At 36.4% G+C, this 26,622-nt stretch overlaps 1 protein-coding gene and 1 pseudogene across 2 annotated transcripts in view; one reads left to right on the forward strand and one right to left on the reverse strand.

Annotated features, from left to right (window-relative positions):
• MSR1 (macrophage scavenger receptor 1) overlaps positions 1 to 26,622 on the forward strand; it is an 80,066-nt gene that overhangs the window by 36,466 nt on the left and 16,978 nt on the right. Inside the window, exons 7-9 of one of the 2 annotated variants that reach the window (XM_055334567.1) lie at positions 3,116 to 3,205; positions 10,953 to 11,006; positions 13,204 to 13,970. In XM_055334567.1, the coding sequence (XP_055190542.1) occupies positions 3,116 to 3,205; positions 10,953 to 11,006; positions 13,204 to 13,247 (188 nt within the window). In that variant the 3' untranslated portion in view covers positions 13,248 to 13,970. Of the gene's footprint in view, positions 1 to 3,115; positions 3,206 to 10,952; positions 11,007 to 13,203; positions 13,971 to 26,622 lie in introns of those variants that run through there. The other variant, XM_055334566.1, reaches the window with a different exon arrangement.
• On the reverse strand, positions 19,970 to 21,023 carry LOC129515617 (annexin A2-like; annotated as a pseudogene).

Consider the following 26,622-nt stretch of genomic DNA (forward strand, 5'->3'; position numbering starts at 1 on the left):
TTTACTTTTCTTACATGGCTTGAATTTTCCACCATAGGATTCATGCTTCTGAAGAAGAAAATAAAGTCCATCCTAACTGTGGTTACTGAAGGACAAGAACTATATTTCATTAATCTGTATATCTACTCATGTCTTTATCCCATCTCCACCCCTTCTCCCAGTCTGTGGCCCAGAAAGACCTCTCCTCTAGCCTTCAACAAGGATCGTGCTCCCTAAATATACATGAGTAAGGAATATTGCTGGCTGCAGACTCTTGCTCTGAGAGTTGAAAGCAGGTTTCTTCAGGAGGTACACATTGTGCCAAGGGATCCAAAAATGTCTGCAACCTATATACATATCATTAAATAAAATTATATTTATCAGCCTTGACAAAAAGCTGGTAAAAACAATGATTGTATCATGTAGGAGAAGGAGAATAATTAAAGGAGGAGAAAAAAAAAGAAGAGGAGCAAATCACTTATCATGAGGCAGGCACTTTTCCAAGTGTTTTATGCTTATTAACTCTCTTAACTGTCACATCCAACTTACGATGTAGGGATGAACAATTCACTATTTTAGAGAAGCACAGGGAAGCTAAATGACTTGCCCGAGATCAATCAGCAGCTGGTCAGTGACAGAACAAGTATTTGAACCCAAGTGGCATGATTGCAGAGTCCATGCTCTTCACCAATCTCCCAGACCACAGAAAGAAGCCTGATTAGAGAGCTGGAAACCCTGGATTTGAGAATAATTATCAGACCAACTTTACATACATAGTAGAATCTCTCTGTCTTCTGTTCCTGCCTCTACAAAATGACAGATGATGTGTCAGGTTCCTTGAAACACCAGCATTCCAGGACTGGGCTTCTGAATACTTAGGTTGCCTCTGGGTTGGCAGCAGGTGCCAGACTCCTTCCCCTTGCCACAGATTATTGTAGAAAATTAGCTAATTGTCACTGGAAAGTTTCCTAGAATCTGATCTCTAGGAATAAAGTTCAGTCGTGGTACTTATGTTTAGGGGTCATATTTTCAAACATCATTGAACAGGTCACACAACTCTATAGGCCATACAGAGTCTGCCTAAACATCTCCCATAATAGAGGTCTAGTGATCAAGTGATTGCTATCAAAGTATCACATGTACTTCATTTATAGATTCATTTGTTTGCCCATTGGCAATGTGACATAATTCCTAACTGAACAGCTGTATCCTGAGTATCACTGTAATGTACTCAGTAAGCCAACTTTGGAGAGGATCCTCCTGATTCCCCCCTCTCTAAAGCAAGGCATCTTCTATTGCATTTCTCCCTTTTTTCTAAAATTATAATCTCCAAAATTACCTTCTTTCTTTATTTGTTAACTTTCTTGCAGTGTGTCTCCACACTGGAAGATCTGTTTAGATAAGAATGTTTGTAACTCCAGAATGGACAGGGACTGGCACATGTGTGCTCAGTGTGTTTTTGTTGATTTAGTGGAGAAATGGTAAAAATTGGAGTCACCAATGAGAAGCATTCTATACAGAGTAGGGAATGTTCTAAGATTAAAAAAATAATAATAATAATAAGAGAATTTAGAGTCAATGTTTTTATATGTAAATTTGAGTGAAGATCTTAATGAGTACAGATATCTGCCTATTTTGCTTGGATAATGAAGAAAGATATAAGTGTTAATCAATCAGCCTGTCTTCAGAAGTGATATTAGCTCTCTCTTAGACTGTATGCTATGAAGTTTAGCTAATAGATATTACAAAGTAGAGTGTGTGAGTATGTGTGTGTGTGTGTGTATTCAATATATGAATCTATTTATGGATGATATATGGATATATTGTAATACACATGTATATATATACATGTACATTTATATTTTAATACATATATATGATATATCAATATATATGTGCAAAGTAATATATATTATAGTATATGTGCTGCCGAAGCGAGCACCAAAGTAATATATATTGAGTAATTCAATTGAGATGGGTAGCTACTAATATTTCTAAACATAATTTATCATTTTATTGCTTTGGATCTCTGCTTAATATCTGTTGGAATCAAAGTTTAGACTGGGCTGAATAATATTTCTTAACTATTTAGAATATACTTAAATTTAACATTTTTTAGAGAACAATTAGCCCAATTTTAGGTGTCTATATGAATACACCTCAAGAAAAGTTTTTTCGCTTTTTACTCAATATGTAGAAGTCCCACCTCCTGGAACTTGTAAACTAATGACAACATATTAAAGATTGATATTGGAAGAAGATGTATAATTTTTAAATTTTTCTTAATGTACTTCCCAAGGAATTAACTGAAAATTGAATTAATGGGATCTCTGTGAACTGATAATAACATCTAAAATGAGATTTTTACAATAGTTTATTCCAAACTGCTCGTTTCCAGGATGAAATATTTTATTCCACAGGAAAATAACACTTTTATATGCAGTTTTCATGATCAACATAGTAATGAAGGGAGGGGAGAATGAGCTTTCATTTAAGCACATAGAACCTGGGTTTGTATTTATATAATATGTACCCATAAATGAATCCTTATATACTATACACATGCACACATGTATATATATGGTTTTATTATTGTTTGGGATCATCATAGAATTCATAAAATCAAGTGCATGAGAAAAAGATTAATATATTCCAGAATTAGGACCCGAGTTTTTAAATATATATATATATATATAATAAAATATATAAATAATATAAAATTTTTTTCTCATTGCTTGAATTGTGCTTTTTTGGGAACAAATCTGAAGAATTCAGTTTCTACCTTGTATATTTCAAAGTTAACCTTTTCAGCTATAGCAAAATTCTGCCATTTGACGATTCCCAACTGGATTGCATAAACCTTCTAGTTAAAACTCCAAGATTTTTTTCTTATATGTTTTTATTTACAATAGCAGTATGTTTATTTATTGAATATTTACATTGTACTAAATGCACTAAATGTTTCTGCCAATTACTTGTATTATTTATTAATGGCACACATGAACTTTTGGGAATATTATCCCTTCATTTGGAGGTTTGCCTATTGAGTATTCAAAACTAAATTGTTTCATTATACTCACAAATCTATATGAAAAATGAATTATTATTGCTGTGTTTTTCTTCATTAATCACATAGGTCCTCCAGGTCTTAAAGGTGATCGGGGAGCAATTGGCTTTCCTGGAGCTCGAGGATTCCCAGGGCCAGTGGGGAAGACTGGGAGGACAGGTATTGTAATAGTGTATATTTTATTTGTAGAATTTGTAAAATAAACACCAGAGCATAGTTTTCTTCCCCAAATTCTTGTATACCAAAAGCAATAGCCATCCTACTATGACCAGTAGACTTACATGCAGTTTATTTTGTGATCTAAAGCATTTTGCAACTAATTTCTCTGTACCTGAGGAAAGTTTCTATGTCCCAAAGGAAAATAGTCTTTAAAAGAAAAAAGAACAACAGAGGATTTATAAACTCTACCCAACCATAAATCACATGAAGAATGGTGTCTATCTTAAACCGAAGAGAATGGGAAGACTGGCAAAGAAAAACAAAATAGTTTAAATACCCTGGTAACCAAAGCTGGCCAAACCCTGGAAAGTTACAGTTAATAATACACAGATAGGTCAGAAATCCTATTTTGTGCAAGATAAACTGACTGCTGTTGGTTCTTAATAAACTAAATTGTTCAGGCTCTTTAAAATTTATATATGCGACATTTTTATTCACCTTATGGCAGTAGCCAGAGCTTCGATTGTGAAGTTTACACAGAAATTTTAAAAGAAGGCAGTCTTATTGTTTCCTAATTTCAAAGTAAATGATGACTAGGAGAATAGGATCTTTATCATTGGGGTGCTTTTTTAAAATAGATTTTTTTAAGGGAAGTTTTAGGTTTATAGAAAAAATGCATACAAAAAAATAGAGTTCCCATAAACCCACATCCAGTTTCTGTGTTGTTAACATGTTAACATTAACATGGTGTATTTGTAACAATTGATGAACCAGTATGGATGCATTATTAGTAATTTAAGTCCACTGCTTATATTAGAGTTCATATTGAGTGTTATACATTTTGTGGGTTCTGACAATTATACAAGGACATGTATCTACTGGTAGAGCAACACGTGGGGTAGTTTCACTTTCCTAAAGATCCCCGGTGGCCTACCTACTCATCACCACCACACTCCCTCCCTACTGATGGCTGTAGTTTTGCCTTTTCCAGATAGAATATCATACAGTTGAAATCATACCATGTGTAGTCACTTCAGATTGGCTTATTCCTTTTAGCAATATGCATTTAAGCTTCTCCATATCTTTTTTGTGGCCTGATAGCTCATTTAATTTTAATGCTTGGTATAGTCTAATGTATGGATGTACCACAGTGTGTTTATCCACTCACCTATTTGAAAGACATTTTGGTACTTCCATGTTTTGGCAGTCATGAATAAAGCTACTGATGTAAGTTTACTTAGAAGTTTGATTTCCGGGCCTCATGGTAAACCTGTGTTTAATTTTGTAAGAAACCACCAGACTGTCTTCCAAAGTGTCTGTACCGTTTTTGCGTTCCCATCAGCAGTGAATGAGAGTTCCCGTCATTCCACATACTCACTGGCCTTTGGTGTTACTAATGTTTTGGTTTTTAGCAATTTTAATAGCTGTGTTGAGGTATTTTTGATAGTATCAGTGTTCACGGACTGTGTCGTTGGCGATTAGGCTTGGAGAAAAATCAGTTGCCACAAATAAGCAAGCTACATTCAGACTCAATTACCTGAACTGAATGGTATATTTATATACCATCTCTAAAACCATCTCTAAAACTGTCTAGCTTTAATCAGGACTTTTTGGCAAAATGGGAAGTAGTGTTCATTTGTTAATTTGTTTGAAATTATCTACATCCTTCAGGAATTGCTGAATTTTCTAAATGGGCAATTTGTGTGTGATAGATGAATATATTTAAAAACCCTGAATTTGACAAAATTGCAAAGCTACTTATAGTTTCCAAGATAATTCGAAATAATTCCATGAAGTGAGAAAACATATTTTATCTGTATTCTAAGTTTAAAGCTAAAATGGTGTATTAATCTACTATCTCTCTCAACTAGGTAATCATTTATTATCTCTGGCAAATCATGGTAAAATTTTGTTCAGGACTCTTTCTGTTGTAACTTTCTACTTACATTCAATCATAAGGGGTAACTTCATAAATGAATATCACCATGCACTCTGAGTAAATTAGAATCACTACTCTGTCTTTCTGAAAAGTCTACATAAGAAGGGGAAACACAGCAAAAGTTTTAAGAATGCTAAGAAGACCTTATTCTTTCTCACAACCATCCTTCTGTCTGTTATGTATAACCCTCCTACATGGACAGTGATGACATTAAGAATAAACCACAAAAGAGACATGTAACTAGCACTACTTAGCTGATTTAATAAGAAGTAACTTACTTTTTTTTTTTTTTTTATTGAGCACCATGTTTTCTCATCCACTGTACTTGGAGCTGGGAATACAAGATGAGCCAGCTCCCCACTCTCGAGTTTTCTCCCAGAAATTTCTCCATGCTTGTTATTTACTTACCCTCTTGGGAAGTACAAGGATAGCAGAATATAGTTGGTACTTTACAGAAATAGCATAGTAGATCCTACCTTCCTATCTTTTATCCTCTCTATGCCTCAGTTTCCTTATCTAAAAATAGGACTATTAAGAGGACCTGTATTTTAGAATTTCTGCAAAATTCAAAAAATTAATAGATGTCTTAAAGCACTTCAAATAGTTCCTGTCACAAAACAAGCTCTATATACATGTTAGTTAGTAGCTACTGCCTACACAAGCTTTAGGATTTTTTCTACTATCAAACTCTTACAGTTCAACACCTGCCCTCCAGTCACAGTATCTGAGAGAACATTCATTGATTCATTCACCAAGCCAACACAATTTCATGAGGGTTCACTGTGTGCCCTACATAAATATAGCACAGTCCTTATGAGCAGGGACAGGAAAATGCAAAAGCAATTAGCTGTAATGCAATGTGGTGAGTAATAAACATTCATGAGTTAGGACAAAATACTATGGAGCAGAAAGTAGAAATTGATTAATTCTGTACAACAAGACAGTGTGTTACAGAAGAAATAGTGTCAGTGCTGACCTAAAAGATACATAATAGGTGGTATGCCTGCAACTACTATAATATTGTATGTCAACTATACTTCAATTAAAAAAAATACATACAATTTATTTAGGTCTGAGGTTCTCAAACTTGACCCACCATCAGAATCACTTGTAGGACCTGTTAAAACAGTGAACTGTGCTCTACCCCCAGAGTTTCTGATTCAGTAGTTTGGGGGCTGGGCTCCCTTGAAAATTTTTAGTCCTCTCGAGTTTTTAGGTGATAGTGATGATGCTGTTCCATGAACCACACTTTGAGAACCATATCTCTGGTAAAGAAAAGGAGTGGAGAAAGAGAACTCTAAAAAAAAAAAAAAAAAAAAAAAAGCCAGGGCAGAGGTAAGAATTCCTTTGACAAAATATATCCTTAGGATATCACTGCCTTAGTTAAAAACTCAAATTTGGTAGAAATGTGAGCCATCAGTGCCTGGTACTACTTTAGTTATATGGTACATTAAAACAAAGAATAATAGAGTTTCTCCTCCAAAAGAGTCCAACAATGGTAGTAGAATTAGAAATAAAATCCAATTATTGTCATATCCTATACCTGTCCATCTGAATAATATTCAATGCATTGACAGAATCCAAAGCAAATAGTTTAAGAAAGAGCACCCTATTTTCTCTTCTGCTCTGCTTTTCTTCCCCACCTTGCAAGCTTCCTTCCACATTTAATAAGTACTTATAATGTATACAAGGTGCATTGCTAGGTACTAGGAAATGAAAGATAAATACGACTCACTCATTAACTGTCCTTAAGAGAAGGGGAAGACTTGGCACATCACAGATCTATAGGGGAGAGCAGTTATAACCTGACATATTTACTTCAAAGAGCTTTGAGGATTTAACTGAAATGTAACATTACATATCTTCAAAATCCCTAGTGGACTCTAGATATAACCTCACTGAGTGACTTAGATTTTCTAGCACATAAGTAATGCGCTTTCCTCCAGTTAAACTCATGGAACCCTTTCAAAGTCTGATTGTAAAGGTGAGTTATGGTCTTTCTAGGAGTTTCCAAAACCACAGACCATAAATGATTCATTTATTGACAAATAATTACTGAACATTTTCTCTGTGTCATTCATGGACATATTCATAGATCAGTGAATATATGGGCTTGGAGTTCAGACGAGAGGCCAGAGTTAGAAAGACAAAGTTGTAGCTATGATTACATAAATGTTTATTGGAATCATTGATTTTAATACTATTTTATGAGTAGACAGTGAGAAGAGAAGGGGCCTAGGATGAAGCCTTAGGTAATAAAGGTACAGGCTGAGCAGGAAGAGAAAGCAGTAGATTAAACAGAAGCAGCGAGAGTGAGGAAGAAAATCTGGGGAATGAGTCATGAAAAAGTCAAGGTGAGAGAGAGTTTTAAAAAGTGGTCAAGTAAGATGAACTCTACAGAACATTCTTTGCATTGTTACTATAGGGATGTTGCCTTTATTGAGTAAGTTCAGTGGGATGAGACTGGGGGATGCTCAGAGGTGAACTAGTGTTGAGGATTAAACAGGGAGATAGAGCTAATTCTTGAGCAATCTGACTCAAAGAAGAAAGAAGTCAGTTTCTTGTTTGTTGTGTTTTCTCATTTGTTTTCTGAAAGAGATTTGAATACTATTTAAGTGCTGATGACAAGATAAGGTAAAGGAGTGCAGAGGAAAGAGGGAAGGTTAGTGAGAAGGTTGAAAGTGAAGACTTCAGAAAATAGGAAGCAATAGTAGAGTTAGGATAGATGATGGTCACACCTGAAATGGAAATAGCTGAACAGGTGGGCTAGTTATGACACATCTGTAAAAATAACTAACCTAACGTCTACCTCATAGAAGGGGCACTAAAAATGCTGGAAATCAAATGATGTTATTGAAAACACCTCCCCTTGTATTTAAAGCTAGAATGTCTATTTATTACATATTATTTACTTCTTATTTTTCAGTGGCTTTCAGGAATTTATTTTTGATTGAAGAGTATCATATATGAAAGGAGATTAACTCCAGGTTTTGACAAAGAGCTAATCAAAGTTTTAACATGGGCTCCATGTTAACCAAAGGTTTCACTTTCTAAAGGAGAGATACACATCTGTTCTCTAGCAAGGTTGTTTTTGGTGTGTTCACCTGTGAGAAAAAATTTCTGAGTGTCCTCTGTGAGGAGATCTCTGAATCATGGTAGAGTGACATAAAACATTTATATTTATTTATAAGATGAAAAGTTTCATTTTATTATTTTTTTTAAAAAAGAGTAGTATAGGATAAAAAGCCAAAATTTTTTTAAAAAACTGATTTTTTATTTATCATAGGATCCTAGAGCTATCAGGATTTAAGTCAGTCATTCACTCAGTGCCCTGGCTTGAGCAAGCATTTCTATTCCTAAACTACCCAAAACCAATTGTGATATAAAAAGACTCCCAAGAACAATGTACAGCCTCTTCCTTTTTACTAAATAATGCTAAAATGATCAAATTAAGCTTGTTGTTTATTATATTATCTTCTCTGAAAATAATTGGAACTGATCATTACACCCTTTTGAATCCACCCTCCCAATTTTTGTTTAATATTTTTAGGCTTTTCCTCTTGGGGAATCCAAAACTTAGATACTATATCTCAAAAAAATAGGAAAGATTTTGTATATTTTTTATAAATTAATGATTTTTTTGCCAATTTCACATTACCTGAAATGACTGTACCACAATTAAAAAGTGACTATAATGATGTACAGTGTAATCATATATGCAAAGCGATTAGAGGCATTCTCTTCATCATACTCTGATAAGGAATGGCTGGCATTTCAGGAAATCTTCACACTAAAATTTTAATTGGAAACAATTTATGCTTTTTAAAAGTGCTCAATTTCAATTCTCATGTTACTTTCAGTATAGTTTTATATTTTTAAATCTGGTGAATTGGGGATCAAAAAATCTTTAAATGGTGAATAAGAACAAATGTTCAAAAACAAAGACAGATGAAGACAAAGTAAGCTAAATTAGGGAAAGAACAAAAAATAAAATGTAAATAAAGATTAAAACTTTAAAGTAAAATTTAAAATAATTGTGCCATAAAAAGTCAACAGAGATGAAAAACCCTCTCTCATGCACTGAGACTGAAACCAGAGTGAGACAGACCATTCTAGCTAAGCTTTGGGAATCATAAAACAATAAGAGTATATTCACCTCTTTATGGGCAAGATGCTTTATAAACATTGATGCTAATTTTCAAGGTAGTTCAGTGAAGGTGTTATTTTTTCATTTGTTAAAAAAAATACACTTTTAGTTCAGAAAGGTTTGAAAACTTGTTTTGAGCCACATACCTGGTAAGTAGCAGAGCAAAATAATTCAAATAATTTTTAAAATGCTCTTTTTATTCTATTACAAAGCCATGGGTTTTAAACTATGTCCTTGGATGCAAAGACTGAGGGTCTTGATTTTGTTGGGGGAAATCAAAAACTTTAGCAAAGATTCTGACTTAGTACTAGGATCAGCCCTGCATTTGTGTCAAGAAGGTGATTGTTTACAGATAAATACTTGAGAAACATTGGAAGAAGAATCAATAAGCAAGAATAGCCCTACTCACAGGAGATGCAATTGTTACCATTAAAATCTCTTGTTGGAAAAAAAAGTAAAATCTCCTTTTAGTACTAAAAGATAATCTTCTGGATATACCTTTGAAAGTGGAGTTGTGGGTGAATAGTCACCATTAGCAAAGACCCAGGACTTAACAATGTTTTTGACACCTATTTGAAGTCCTGACCCTCATATAAAAGGATAGCCTTTGTACCACACCCTTATGTAAATAGATGAGGTTTCTCAAAGCCAAAGAACGTAGCCTATAGGCTTAGATGCCCTTCACACCCTCCTAGCTTCCCCCCAGGATGAAGTCAGCAGGATTTTAGCCGTTCTCAGAAATTCATTCACAGCCCATCTTTGGGATTCTTTCCTCTAAAGAAATGGAAAACCAAGGATGCCTGGGTGGCTCATTGGTTGAATATCTGCCTTTAGCTTGTGCTGTGATCCCAGAGTCCTGGGATCCAGTTCAGCATCAGGCTCCCCATGAAGAGCCTGCTTCTCCCTCTGCCTGTGTGTCTGCCTCTCTCACTGTGTCTCTCATGAAAAAAAATAAATAAAAATCTTTTTTTTTTTTTAAAAAAAGGTAAACTAGATAATGTGTAATGGGAAATACAGAATCAGGGTTTAAGATGAGATGAAGGACTCAAAGCTTCCTGGAAGAGGGAGAAAATCGAACTTAAAAGAAGAGGGCAAACAAGATGGCTAAGCACAGAAAGTGCTGTACTTCGGTTTTGCCTGCTTTAGGAAAATGGGACACAATGGAAAAGTGTCCTTTTAAATAATTTGCTAATGTATGTAAGGGACCTACCCAGAATAATGACAGGCTTCTTTTTTAAAAAAATTTTTTTATTTATTCATGAGAGACACAGAGAGAGGCGGAGACACAGGCAGAGGGAGAAGAGAAGCAGGCTCCATGCAGGGAGCTCGACGTGGGACTCGATCCCGGGTCTCCAGGATCACACCCTGGGCTGAGGGAGTCGCTAAACCGCTGAGCCACCAGGGCTGCCCCTAAATAAAATAAGTTTAAAAAAATTTTTAAATGTGAAAATAAAATGAGAGCCATTATTATCAGCATCAACATCACTGCATTTGAATATCTGTCAGTTGTGCTAAACTGATTTTCCAGATTACCTTGTGATGCTCTTATTATTTAAAGCAATTAATCTCTGTGTCCACTTACAGGAATTAATTTTTTTAATGATTAAATGGCCCTAAATAACAACAACAAAAAAATGTTGCTTTTTTTGTTTATTTCCAAGGAAATCCTGGACCAAAAGGCCAGAAGGGGGACAAAGGGAGTGGAAGCATGCTAAGTAAGTTGACGGTTCATTGTTTTTCTGTGTGCCTTGTCATAAACAAGCCTTTGATCATAGTGGTCTAGGCTCCATGCAAATGTTGGGAATTTAGGCATTGATCCACAGAGTTTCTGTGGATGTCCGCCACAGTTTTCTCCAAATAAAGCATGCTAATTGGAGTAAAACAAATAGATTAAATTATACAACTCTGAGTCTCATTACCCATTTGTATTTTGTTTTCATGATGAGCACAGTTTTCTAAAAATTCCACAAAGGAAATTGTTCCGTTTTCAAGCCACTTTCAATCTGCTGAAGGAAAATCGAGTTTATGAATAGAAACAATTACAGCCTCCTTACCTACTATCTGAGCTAACTGAACAGCTCCACCTAGGAATTTAGATAACCTGAGAACCTTGGCATACCAGGTTTCTGATGGCTGGGGTTTTTGTGTTTTGTTTTGTTTTGCTAAAAACTTGAAAGGTTGTGTTCTCTATCCTAGACCTTCAAAATTGCAACAGAATAGATTTCACACAGGGATCTCTGTTGATGGAATGCTGACCTCCTATATATTGGCCCCTAAAAACAAAATATTAGATGAGATTTCTGCAATATACAACGCTCTAAACCAGCTGTGTGTCTAGGCTGAGTCTACACAGATCAAGTAAAAGGATTATGAAAAGGAACTGAGGAATCCCCCCACTGTGTTCCCAGTAGGAGCTGCATGGGAGGTGGAGGTGTGTCTGTGGGAATAACCACCGCTACACACACACAGTGCTCATAATCTCTACCCACCACGGTCTGGTTTACACAGATTATGGCTAATCCTTTAATGTACCAAAAATCTAGCATTTTTCAGTTGTAGTTATTATTTAAAAAATATAGTACCAATTTCTCTGCCTTATAGCAAAAGTAATTATTTTAGCCTGTGCTCTGTATGGATACCACCCTTAGACAATTTAGGATCACCACCTTGAGTGCCAGCCATTAAAGTATAATATAACTACATGACGTTTTTCACAATCACAATCGTTGCATTGTTGATGGTGCTTACCCCTCAACTGAACAACATTGAGTATATTGTGTGTCTCCTCACAGTACTTTAGCGTGATTCCGTGATTATCAGTGTTGTTACTACTATAGTAAGAGAATGGAAACATTAGTATGCCTTTTCTCCTTTCTGTCCATTTCTCCTTTAAAGTGATCACTTTTATCTGCTGTAATACTTTTTATCCCACCTAGTCTCCTTTCTCCTTGTCACTCCAATTATTTTCACTTGCTCCTTATGTAACTCTTCCCTATCTTCCTGTTAATCTCTATCTTTATCTTTGGTGTGGTTTTATCTATTTTTTTCCTTTTCTTGAGACTTCCTCTGAGCTACTTAACCTTGACTCTGGGGGAACTTGGCAAGTAAAGAATGTCTCTGTTTTGCAGTGTGTAAACTGAACACCCACCTGGTCTTCTGCTACCTGAGGTTATCAAATGTGTTGAACATTTTTTCTGATATGTTCAGAAATGTTTTCAGTTATATTTTCATGGCTGTTTTGAACTTTATGCTCACACTTTCTTTGTGAAAGCGATAATAGAGATATTTCTGTGTACACGTGTTTATGGCTTCCAGATTTCCCTCCATGCACCCCCTCATAGAGAGTATATAAAACTCCATAATGTTTCAAAAAGAGAGAAAGAATCATACACACAAACATCTATATAGTATGTTCTGCTTTTTCCTTATTTAAGTTAATACATCAGTCACCTGCCCATGTTGGTACATGTGACTCTAGCTCTTTTCTCTTAATGACTATGCATTATTGCATTATATAACTATAATATAGTTATCATAATACATCATTCTATTCCTTAGTCATGAACATTTGATGATTTTTATTTGCCATGATTTGGCTTTAATAAGAAATGCTACATTCGGCAGTCGCATACATGATCTTGTGGAACTATTTTTATAATAGAGAATTTACTAAGAGTAGAATCAGTAGTTCAAAGGTGACATGGATTTTACAGTTTGATGGTTTCTTTTGAATGGCTCCAAAAGGTTGGACCAATTTATTTTGCATGAAAGTGCCTGATTCCCCATATCTTCAATTAATTCTGATAAATAACAATTTATATTGTTATTTTAATATACATTTTTAATATTTTTCAGGCATGATTTAAATATAAAAGGAATAATCACTAATTTCCTCTTTTATATATGTGTTAGGACCGATACAACACCCTGATCGTATTTGGGCAGGGCCCTTTTAAGATCAGGTGGGTTGGGCAAGACACCCTCTGCTACCATCTCATTAAAAGGCCCTTCACTTCTGGACAAGTCATCAGCACAACCGACTCCAAGATCCCTTGGTGGCTTCTCCAAATGACTTTGGTTCCTGTGTGGTATGCAGCTTTCACATGGCTTTTTCTTCTGGCCTATTGTGCTATTTGGGCCTCTGTTCCCACATTCATACCTCCCCCCACTCCAGTACCCCACCATCACCACCATCTCCTACCACCCTGAGCTGGGATGCCTCCCAGGTACTGATTAGGCTGCTCCTGCCATTTCTCAGAACCAGGCCGAGAGCCCTCTGGCACCCTATTCATCTAAAGTCTTACTGAACCCAATTTAACCCATTGGATTCTAGGAGACATCTCATGGATACTGATTATATATGGGTTCTTTACATTCAAAAACAATACTCTCAACAAGTGATAGGGATGACATAAAAGAAAACATTTGTTCATTCACTCACTCATTCATTCAGCATATATTCATTGCATACTTCCTGGAGCTGGACATAGGAGCTAGTAAGATAACTATTGCCTTTGACCTTACAGTGCTAATTGTCCCTGGAAGCCCTAGACATGTACATGGACAATTATAAAATACAGCAGAACTGTATTATGGGAGGAATAGGACTCTACAGGTGTTCAGAGAAGATCAAGATGATTAAATTCCTTAAAATATTAAAAATAAATTGATTTTGATTAGCTTAGTTTAACTTTCTTGTCTTCTTATTCTACAAATTATCCTTTTTTTTTTCACGTTTATAAGTGAAGTAAAATGGAGCTTGGACAGTTCATTCAACACATTTAGACCAAAATACAGAACTTGTTTCCTTAAATACCTGGCTATTTCAAGCAAGAACATTTGATCATGAAATAATAATGCTGAAATGTTTTATTCTGAAAAGCTTCTTGTATTTTACACTTTAAATACAATTATAGATCATAAAGATGATAAAATATTTCAGTAGAGCTGGAGATGTTTTATGTAGGTGAAGAAAGGGATAAGAATGAGAAAGGGGAAAAGGTAAGAAAAGGCAGACTAAAAAAAAAAGAAATAAGGAATATGTAGAATAACAGATCATGTTTTGACACCTCTCATTTCCTTCAAGGTTTAGTCCCAGTCTTCACAGTCTTAAGTTTCTAGTAAATTCTAAGTAGTGTGCCCATGTGTCTCTCAGCCCTTCCATTCCCTCTCCTATAAAATGGACATCATGACACCTATTTCCCAGGGTTGTTGTAAGGATCACATAAGATACTGTGTGTGGGAAAATGCTCTGTAAAACCATAAAGTGCTTTAAACACGTAAAGTATGCTTCACACTGGTCTCTCTGAACTGGAACTACTGTTCCTTGCTGGTACCACGCAGACATGTAAAATCTGTAATCAGAATAGGAGTGAAAGCACAATGAAAATGTGAGAAGCCAAATAAATGTCACGGACAAAAAGAGAGATGCTAGAGAATAAGATAAGATTTTACATTAGATAGAGCAACACGAGTGTGACCAGATCGCAAATCAATGAGTTTGTCTGAGCCAAGCAGAAGAGCATAAGTTATAAATAAAAGAAGTGACTAAACAGAGTGCATGCCAGAGGCCAGAAGCTGTCGACAGAGGTCAGAACAAAATGTCAACCTCATAAAGCAAGAGTCCAGGCTCTGAAGGATGAAGCAGGAGCCCAAGACTGTGCTGATGAGAAAGCTTCAAGAAACATTGAAACAAATTAGAGTTGTCAGTGGTTCTCTGCTGGGTCTGCACCTGCATGACACCAAAGTCTCCGTGAAAAAGAAAAAAGAAAAAAAGAGGAAGTAGAGGAATCAGCTAGTCTTCAGATGGTCCTTAACATTAGAAAACTGACAACGTTGACTGGCCCATTATTGTAGACACATGGAGATGAGTGGGATCTCTTTGCCCGTGGTTTAATCAGATGTGACTTCCTACCCCACTCTGTGCTGGGGGACAGCTAGCACCTGGGGAACCTCTTCTGTTACTAGCAGACCTTGGTTGACATTGGCCACAGCATGACTCTGATCCTACAGATTGTGGGAGACAATTCCAGGGGACTCTGTTCATACATTGTCTGACACCCTCAACTACAAATTAGGGAAGAAAGGCGTCATTTCTCTCTTGAGACAAAAATAGATGCTGAATGCTCAGTTCACATGCACAAGTCTACCACTTTGAGTAATGCACAGTGAAAAACAGGTCTATACCAAGCTCTCATGCTTGTCACAAGAGTTCCTCTGCTCTGTTCTCACCCAACTTGGAAGGGTAAGTGTTTCAAAATTCCTGTTATATGATTAAACACTTTGTGTGAGGCTCTGTCTTGAACATACCAATTAGCAATGTGTCATTGGTTAGTATTTTTTACTGTGCTTTGTTCATGCCTATAATTAGGATGTGGATTTAAAGTGTCTTATTTTGAAACTCATACAAGGATATGAAATATCAATTTGTCTTCCCAATGATTTCTACTGAGGACTCAGCACAATCTTAAGTGATTTCTGGCCTTTCTCAAAGCATTCCACCGACCAAAGTGAAACCTGTCCTCCAAACACTAAATAATTATAACAATGAACATTTAGAGAATATTGGGTGTTCACCGGGGCTTTGGATGCATTATCTCATTTAATCCTCAGAAGTACCTTTGAGGTAGATACTATTATTATTCCCATTCTATAGATTGGAAATTGAAGCTTACCGCTGATAAATGTAAGAGCAGGAATTCAAAGCCAGACGTATCAATTTCTAAAGTCCCTGTTGGTAACTATGACTCCATTCAACACACCCACACCAGTCTTACATATTTTTATATGTAAATACCACAAATATGTGATGAAAGAAAGAAGGAAAAGAGAGAAAGGTATTTGTAATAAGCAATCTGGTTTTCTAGAATGGGCCTATAATTTAAAGATGCTAAGGAGAGGAAATCTTTACCATATGACTTCTGCTACTTCAAATTCCAAAAAAAAGCGTTCTCAACTAATCTGCATCTTTTATGTTTTCACCTTCAGATACTACTTCAGCTCTTGCCTCCAGTCTCTGCCCCAGATCTGTTATTCAGAAACATAGTCTCCTTGGAATATCTGCAAAACTTGGGAATCTCAACACCAAATTCCCTACAACAACACAGCTAACGTGCTTGCACATGCAGTGTCTAAGAAATAGCTCCCATTGTGCCTTAACTTACAGACTCACCTCTTTCCTGGGGTGCTCCACTTACTCCCATTCCCTGCTTCCCCTGATTTCTCACATTCTGCTTGATCCACTCATTGCAGAGTTAAACACCTGAATCCCAGCAACCTTTCAGATGCTAATTGTAGGGAACTAGTTAAAGGAATCCAAATGTGAATTCTTTAGCAAAATGAAAAACAACTTTCCTCCTAATGAAGTTTTGTGTAATTCTGATTTCTCATTTCCTAGAAATGCTGAAAGGTAGATTCCTTTACCTGAACACAAATATTTTTCTGTGCACAAGTGTTACCAAAACTCCACAAGTTTTAGCATATTTTTTCCCTACAAAATGATATCTATTTTATTCCAAAACATCTTCATCATACCAAACTGTCCTGTTATATTCTCCTGTTATAAACTGTTACCTACTATATCACCTGCATCTAGAAACACTGTTTCTATACCAAAATAGCATGTATTAATCACAGAAGGTGGCCAAGTGAATAATTATTAGTACTATATTGAGACATCTAGTGGGTCCTTAATAAATACCTTTGTAGTCTTTTACATAAGAATTAGAATCTCTAAGCCTTTAAAGTAGGCATTTCAGGGACAAATTAATTATTTTTGTTAAAGGTTTTTTACTGTGTTCAGATCATGACATAACAGGGATGGGTATTTGGTTCTCATTTATGAATTAAAGAGAAAGCTGTATTTTCACATTTATACCCATTGAGGTACTCTATTTCTCATTTCATTTGGAACTAATCTAAAACACAAAATGGGGCGGGGTGGGGGGGGTGCAGGGTTGCGAGAGAAGTGTATTTGTCTGCTAGGGTTGCCAGAATAAAGTACCACAGACTGGGTAACATAAACAACACAGAACTATTCCCTTATAGTTCTGAACACTGGAAATCCAAGATCAGGGTGCCCTCAGGACACTAGTCCTGTTGGATTAAGGCCCCACCCATATGGTCTCAATGAACCTTAACCGGTCACCCTAAAGGCCCTATTTCTAAATATAGTCTCACCGGGTGTTAGGACTTCCACAGATACATTTTGGGGAGATGCATTTCAGTAACAGGAAGGTATCAAGAACTGTTGGTGTCTGTGAGCAGTCTTGTCTAAATAGTTGCTGTGCAGGCCGGGAACTTTGAGAATGAGGAAGATCTGCTTCAGGAATCTCTGCCTCTCTTTTTCTGTCAACCAGTTCTTGAGGCCCAGTTGTATTATAAATAAATTTGAGACATTCTGTTGTTTTTGTAGTTATGAAAACAATTTCACCTTCATTTGTTTCTTTTCAATATTTTGTTTTCACATTTCAGGGATGTTCTTTTATATTATGGAATTCATAAAATAATAAAAACTGTCAGGTTAATACAGTTTAGGAGGACAGGAACCAATGGTGATTAAATTCATGAGAAACAGGATGACCTGGGAAGCTGCTTCTAATGTTTATTGTCAAATAATTGCCATCTATGTATTTGTAAGAATTTTTTAAGTAGGAAATAACAGTAATCTGCTTAATTGAGAAACAGTCTATTGATTCACATAATTAAGAATTCTAAGAGATGGTTCTGCTTCAGGCATGGTGGGATCCAGGAGTTCTAAGTCATTTAGACTCAGTATCTCTCTCCCTTTCCCTCCCTCTCACTCTCTCTGTGTATATATGTACATGTATATATATAACATATATATAAATTCATAGTTGATTTACATTATATATGTATAAATTCATAGTTGATTAGGCTCTTGCTGTGCTGCATAATCTTTGCATCTACCCATGTCCGAGAAAGAATGATACCTTCTTTCCTTTAGAAGAACTCTTGTTGTCTCTGCTTAGATAGTGACTTTTTCTTTGACCAATCACTGTGGTGTTTAGAGAGTGAGGCACACTCACTGCCCAACCAAGTAAGGTCAATACCAAGTGATGGGTTGGGCAGGATCACCCCCTTCAGAATTTCAGAGTATGGGTTAAAAGGCCCTGAAAAAGTGGAACAACCTAACTTTGTTATTACATTAATATTTAATAATTCTTGTTAAGTGCTTACAGTTTATTGGACAGCAATGTATTAGTTCACTTCCTCCATAATGTGAGAGGTTTAGAACTCTCTTAAGTAACCACAGTGTGTTCTTGTATTGTTCTCGCAGTTATTCTCAGGCTATGCTGAGCATCAAAGTGGCCTCTAAGGCTTTTATCATATATGAATGGCTGGACTCAACATACAGAGATTCTTATTCAGGGCTTTGAGTTGTGGATTTGGGATGTGTGATTTACAGAAACTCTGGGTTGTGGATTTGGGATATGTGATTTCCAAATGCTCTCCTTGGAATTCTGAAACATGAGTAATTGAAAATTTCTTCTTTAATACATGATAGATACTTTCGTGCTACCATCACCCATTCCCAATCACTAGGCCAGAAATCTGATTTTTAAGAAATAATGACATTAATAATGTCATACAATAATAGGCATACAATAATAAAGAGTATAAAGAGTGTTCTGTGCCAGTTACTCTGCAGAGCACTGTGTTTGGACCTCCTTCACTTAATCCTTACAAGGAACCTATTGCTCTGCTATTTTTCCCCTGAGGATTTAGAACATGAAATAATCTGTGCAGTATCACACAGCTTGTATATATGTGAAGGAATTTGAATCTTGGTTTATCTTATTTTTAAATTCTATCACATTATATTGCATCTTTCTCAAACTTCTTCAAAGTACATTCATGGACTAAAACAATTCTCACAAAAGTTACCACAGACTGGGTAACATAAACAACACAGAACTATTCCCTTATAGTTCTGAACACTGGAAATCCAAGATCAGGGTGCCCTCAGGACACTAGTCCTGTTGGATTAAGGCCCCACCCATATGGTCTCAATGAACCTTAACCGGTCACCCTAAAGGCCCTATTTCTAAATATAGTCTCACCGGGTGTTAGGACTAAGAGGTGATTGCAAAAGATGTCATAACAAATGAAATTAAAATGAAAACAGGCAAAATGGGATCCTTGGGTGGCGCAGCGGTTTGGCGCCTGCCTTTGGCCCAGGGCGTGATCCTGGAGACCCGGGATCGAATCCCACGTCGGGCTCCCGGTGCATGGAGCCTGCTTCTCCCTCTGCCTGTGTCTCTGCCTCTCTCTCTGTGACTATCATAAATAAAATTTAAAAAAAATTAAAAAAAAACAGGCAAAATAATTTGTCCAAAGTCATGAAGGAAGTTTGGGGTTCTTTTTATAATGTAAAAATTCAGTTTATTCATCTGTTTATGACACAGTCCACAAGAGGCAATGGGTTTCACATCATAAATTTCACTTCCAACTCCTTGGAGTGTTTGGCTAAAAGGAGAGACTAGACATGAGAAGCAGACAATGCTTAGGCAACTAAAATAAGGATGGGGAGGGGGCTATGCTAACGCCATCAGCACAGGGACGGGCATAAGGGGACTGTTAGTCACAAGCTATTTTCTAGAACTGTTAGCTGCAAACAAAGGGGCACCACTCCTAGATGCTCATACCATGGCAGGCTTCAGTCATCCCCACCACACAGGTACAGCAGCGCTTTCTGGTAGTCACCCTTGGTGTCTTGCTAGATGTAGTAGTACATCCAGCCATACTTTGTCTTAAATTCAGACCTAATTTTCAACAGGTCCACTTCACTGCGAGAGACCATGATTCTAGTCAGGACTTATCACAAGTCCCCTTGCCCTTCATGGAGTCGTACAGTCAGTCAGCAAAATACAGGGGCTTGTTCTGAATGCACTGGACCAGGTTCAGGAAAGCATTTTCCAGGTCTCCTTTGACTTCCTTCTTGATGCTCCCAGCATGTCATAAGAGCTGTAGCTCTTGTACCTTTCAAATACTTTCTGGAGGTGACATACATTCCTCTCAGTCATGATGCCAATCCACTTGGGCACATCAGTTCCTTTCCTCTTCACTCCAGCATCATAGAGATCCCAGGCATCTTGGCCAATCAGTTCATAATCAATGACAGAGCAATCCTCTGCTCTTCTACCCTTTGCAAGGGCAACCATCAGCTTGCGGAAGTCACCAGATGTGTCAGAAATGATGTCCTTCTCCAGATTGGTCTTATACATTTCCTTGTAGACTCTGTTAATTTCCTAAAGTTTCTGGTTGGTCCTTGAGCAGATGATCTCAATGAGGGACTCCTCATCAGTCCCCAGACTCTTCATGGAGCCTTTCAGTTCAGAAGTGTCATACTGAGCACGTGTTTTCAATAGGCCCCAAATCACGGTCTCCAGGTGGCCAGACAAGGCTGACTTCAATGCTGATGCAAGTTCCTTTTTGGTCCTTCTCTGGTAGGCAAAGGCAATGTCCTGTCTCTGTTCATTGCTGCAGTTGGTCAAAATGTTGACAATGGCGACCTCATCCACACCTTTGGTCTTGATGGCTGCTTCAATGTTCCGAGCATCACGCTCAGCATCAAAATTGGTATATGCTTTGACCAACCTGAATGCACTTGGGGGCATGGAGTGATCACCCTCCACGCTGAGCTTGCAGAGAATTTCGTGAACAGTAGACATTTTGAAGGAGGCTGGGCTGGATGCCGAAAGCTGCGAGCATCCCCAGTTGTAGGGCCCATAAAGAAAGTTTGTAGCATGACTGAGACAAGGCCCTGGTCTCCTGACTTATCTAGAGAAGCATCCTGCTTCATCATACGGATCCTGCCCCTTCTCTGGTGAATAAGCACTGGAACACTTTCTTTTAAAATAAAGCATTCAGTACCTCGACCTGAGAACCCACACTTTACAGGTTTTTTTCCTGCTTTTATTTCTGTTATCATCTGAACAATTTGCTATTTTTTTTCTTCCTAAAAGTACCTTCTCCGATTACATTAAAACAGCCAACATTTAAGCTAAGCAAGTGGAAGCAGTGTTTCCTGGAGAAGAGAGAAACAGCTTGTTTGTTGAATTTTTGAGGCATCAAGTGATCTGTCCTGAAATACCTGTGGGCACAGCTGTTGGACAGAAATCATGGCCTCTTCTGTCAAATGCAGAGGAAATGAAGACTTTATAAACTAAAATCCCTTACGGTTCTGGCAACTCAGTCCTGATAACACCCTAGAGCTCTGAACAGTCTCAAGCATAAACAAAATATTGTGCACAATGACAAGGAGAATGTATATTGTCTTTTAATATACCTCCCAATCCAATTCAAGGGACAAACACTCAATTATTTTAGAAAATAATTTTCTCTTCATGAAAAGTCAAAGAATCTGTACTGAGTTGTCAACCCTGCCAATAACTGGACAGATTAAGCTTTCTTGGGCCAAATTTAAGACATTTTTTTCCACAGAGTCCACAACTTAAAATCCCTATAGTCTATGATTTCAGTTTCCTAGAATAACTTTCAGAATGAAACATAATAATTCTAGCACTACCTTTTAGATAGTTCTTTCAAGTTTAAAATATTTTTTTTTCACATATTGGCATTTGAAACCGCAGTCATAGGAGGTAAGTGTTTATTTTATAAATAGGCAAGTGAAGGCTCTAATGGGCTAAATCACTATCAATGTCTCAACAGATTATAAAGAGCAACATAAGAACCTTTACAAGTTCTGGCTGAGGCCTGCATTTTCAGAAATCAGCAAGAATGATAATGTCATTTATGCTAGTTTGTGATGTGAGTTTTCTAGATTAGCTTTGTTCAGTATCTCAATGGATTGCTTATTTTTATGCTATATGGTTTTAAGTGAAGAGCAAAATTGTAAATAGCCTAAAAATAGGTAAGTAAAATTTCCCTTTATAAATGTTTTACAGTTCTCTTAAGTAACTCCAAAAACTAAAGACTCATTTAGAAATGAAACATTAAATAATAAAATTATTCTGAAATGATAATAAATATCCTAAAATATGAGTACAGTTCCTTGAAGAAAACAATATGGTCTTTGAAAAGCAGACACGTTTGTTTAATTGGCAATTTGGAAATCCAGTAGTAGGAGCAATATTATCACTCAGGATACTCTGAGGACAACTTACACTCCCAACCATGCTGGCTTTTCCTGTCTTACCAACCTTTCCATTTTGTTTATTTTTCCCCCACATAAATTTATTATTAGCAATCACACCTTTGTGGAGATCTACACAACTTGGGAGATATTCTTCTTAAACACGAAGTTCTTTCATTTTAAGAATTTACCATTCATCTAGCACGTCGAAGTTTTATCTGATGATTCAGCTCAAAAACAACAAAATACAGGAACTAATAGCGTTCTGCTACTTTTTAATTCAGACGTTGAAGTAATTTACTCATACTCATAATTATGTTAGATTTACTCAGTGCCATTTGAGTTTAGTGCCATGTATTTTGAAGCAACAGATTCTCGATCTTTATTTTATTCAGCAATTGAACTATGGATGTTCAGTATAATAGGGTTGAGTATAATCAGGGTTGAGTTTGCTAATTTCCAATGTAGCCAAGATATCTACTACTCAGCTATCCTGCGGTCCTCAGATCTTGGCGTTTAGTTTGTCCTTTAATAATGAAATAAAATTGAGCACCAATCTCATGTTCTAAAGCAATTTGAGTGTCTCCTATCTAAAGTAGTTTGATGAAAATACAGAAAATTTATATCCCTCCATGTATCTTCTCTGCCAATTCTGTGATACTGGGTTTAAGAATGTTATAAAAATTCATACCCATGTGAAACCTCAGAATGTGACCTTAGTTGGAAATAAGATCTTTGCAGGTGTAATTAAGCTAAGGTGAGGTCATATTGGATTCAGGTGGACCTTAAATCAAATGACTGACATCTTTGTAAGAAGAGGACACACAGACATAGGAAGAAGACTGAGGCAGAGACTGGAGTGATGCAGTTATAAGCCAAGGATCCTTAGGATTTGCCAGAAGCCACAAGAAGCTAGGAAAATGCAAGGAAGGATTTCTCTCTAGAGCCTTCAAACACGGCCTTCTAGCCTGCAGAACTGTGAGGGAGGTTGGTTTTTTGTTTTGTTTTGTCGTTTTTTAAGATATTTATTTATTTATTTGAAAGAGAGAGTGAGTACGCACAAGTAGGGGGGAGCGGCAGAGGGAAAGGAAGAAGCAGACTCCCTGCTAAGCAGGGAACCTGATGTGGGGCTCTATCCCAGGATCGCAGGATCATGACCTGAGCTGAAGCCACCCAGGTGCCTCTAAATTTGTTGTTTTAAGCCAGACAATTGTATTTGTTATAGTTGCCTTAGGTGCCTAATAACCTAGATGTCTTTGGTTGCTGCTTTCTTTTCATACCACTCATTTTGCATTGAACACCACATCCCTCCCTTCATTTGAGGAAATACCCTAGCTCCACCTGGGGATCTAAGAGGATTTTACTGAAGGTTTAATTTTGATAGGAAAATGTATGCAGAATAGTCTACAATGTAAAATTGAACCTCAGACTTCACTGTATGGAAATTCCCAACCAGTTCAGATGTCACATTTTTTTCACTGGATATTCTCAATCTCTCCCCTGCCATCAGACTACCCCGTGTACCCACTTTCCACCAAGACCCTCTCTATCTACTTTGTCCTCTGCTTTGTCACAGGACTTCCAAAACATTTGTCTCCTTTGACTTCAGAGTAAGATTCAAAATCTGTTATAATCATTTTCCAGAGAAATTTAACTCTTTCTCCAAACATCTGATACCTAGGTTGTACCTTTCATAGCTATACCTCATTAAGCTAATTATCTTAAAGAAAACATAAGTTCCCTTTCTAAAGGAATTTGGCCACATCATAAGGACTTCCCGGTCAAAATGCAATCATATTTTTTTGAATTTATTATATAGTTGGAACTCAAATATAATAAATAGCACTGTAATAAATTTAACCCTAAAGCCTAATTCCAAGAAATGATAGGAAAAAAGAAAATAGGACATTGAAGTAAACGATATAATAGTTGAAATAACTAAACTCCTCAAGAGTCATTTTTCATCTCAGTTCTTGAGTTCTACTAAAGTGCAGTAACAGACATACAAAGAAGCCCTGGAGTTCATGTCCTTCCTGATTTCTCTTCTCAAATTAGAATTTTTTCTAATAAAGACTAGTTGACTTAGAATATCTTTTTTTCTAAACTTTCTAAGGAAAGACTTGCATCAAAGCACTTCTATAATTTATTTAGGGCTCACGTGCAGCTCCATCAGCGTGGCTGTATGTGTTGTCTTCTTTAAGTAAAGTATATTTCAAATATAAAGGGAAAAAGGACGAACATTTATAACAAATAACTGATAAATAGTCATGTACACACTCGCTGGATTTTAGAGATGCTGACATTTTACCATACTGACTATGAGTATTTGTTTTTTAAGAAACAGAATGTTAATACAGTCAAAGCCCTATTTATGCCTGCCTCCCTTGTTCTTCCAGGTTAGACCTTTATCTTGGAGTTTATATGCTTCTTTCCATTTCTATTTGTGTACATGTACTACATATGTATGTATGTATGCAGAAACAGCAGACAATAGTTTGTGTGTTATTTTACATGAACGGCATTATACAATATCTCTCATTCTGAGCTTGTTCTTTCCTCTCAATTTTATGAATTTCAGCTTTGAGTCATAGACTGTTTACAACAGTAAGGACATTAGTGATTTTCCAGCTACCATCTCTATTACTAATCTTAGTTTTTAAAATAATGTAATTAGAGAAAATAAGAAAAAGATTATAGATTCAATTTCTTGCCCCATATACAAAATTACTGTCCATATGCATGGGTACTTCCTTCCCATCTTCCTGTATACCAAATATTTTTGCATAATTGAAATAAGAAGTTTTAATCTTATTTAGATACTTAATATTATCATCTTTGTGTTTCCATTTCTACATGATCTTTTGACATGTATGCTTCATGCCTTTAAAACAATTCATTTAATGTATATGATATAATTACCCTTCTATCCTGAGATATTCAATATATTTGTTTTATGTCCTCCTTTAAAAAATAAGCCTACGATAAACAAAGCAAAAATGACCTCCAAACTTGTGAACTTTTATTATGTTGGAATTATTCTTTCAGATTATGTTAGAAAACCTTTTGTAAATTATGTCCTCTATTACATATTTTTCTCTTGGTCTCTTATGGTCATAGAAATATGAACACACTATTAATATAAATATTTTATGTATTTTTATTTTATACACAGACTTTTCAAAATACATAGGAATTATCAGTACTATACTCTTCTCTTCAGAACTGGGAAATAAGGCACTTAAGATTGCTTGTAGAAAGTGAAAGTACAATGAATCAGAGCAGAGATATGTCAAATCACCTAACCCGACTGAACATATTAACATACATAAGGAAAAATGTGTTAACCAAACAGTGTTGGCCAGTCCCAGAGGCAAAATCTCACTGCTGTGTCTCATTGTAAATTAATAAATTAATTAAGCCAATAATTCACTGATTGTGATTTGACTTCCTATGCAGATTGCCCACAGGGAGAAAATGGCCTTGTCAAGCAGATACAAATATTTCAGTTTTTGAGGCAATTACATTTCTCAGCGTAAATTGAATTGACATTTAGTCCCAAGATCATATTTAACATTAGTCTGCCAATAAGAAACACATCCTTTGAACCTACAAAATCATTTTAGAATGCATAAGGCTTCTGATCATCCCTCCCACCTTGAGGTGCTCACGGTAGTCACATCATTTTCTTTTTCTTTTTTTCCCCTGTAATGGGATTCATGTTTATCTCCGCTTAACCAATCTTTCCGTTATGATTTCCCTGACTGCCTCTATACATAGAAACAGTATTCCCTGTAGAGACTTGTGAAATACTGAATTCTGTGTCTCTTGCTCTTCAATATTTTAAGCATTTACTAGCTTAATCCACTCAGGCAATACAGTGTAAGTATTAGGAAGAGCTCACATTCATTCATTCATTCATTCATTCATTCCATAACTCTCCATCCAGTGACTCCTAAGTAAAAACCTGTGTTCTGTCAGATGCTGAAATGTTAACTATAAGGATCTTAGTTTTGTGGAGAAAACAAACTAGTGTACAGTGTTTTGGGGGTTAGGAGTGCTATGGAAGTTTGAAGAGGGAAACCTATCCTAATTCAAGGTAGAAAACTGGAAGGAGTGGGGCAGGTGTAGGGGATTAAAGGTGCATTCCAGACAGGGATCAAAGCCCCAGAAATACAGGAGAACAAGGGCTATTTGGGAAATGTGAGCAGTTATAG

The sequence above is a fragment of the Nyctereutes procyonoides genome, unplaced genomic scaffold (assembly GCF_905146905.1).
Source record: "Nyctereutes procyonoides isolate TBG_1078 unplaced genomic scaffold, NYPRO_anot_genome, whole genome shotgun sequence".
NCBI lineage: Eukaryota > Metazoa > Chordata > Mammalia > Carnivora > Canidae > Nyctereutes > Nyctereutes procyonoides.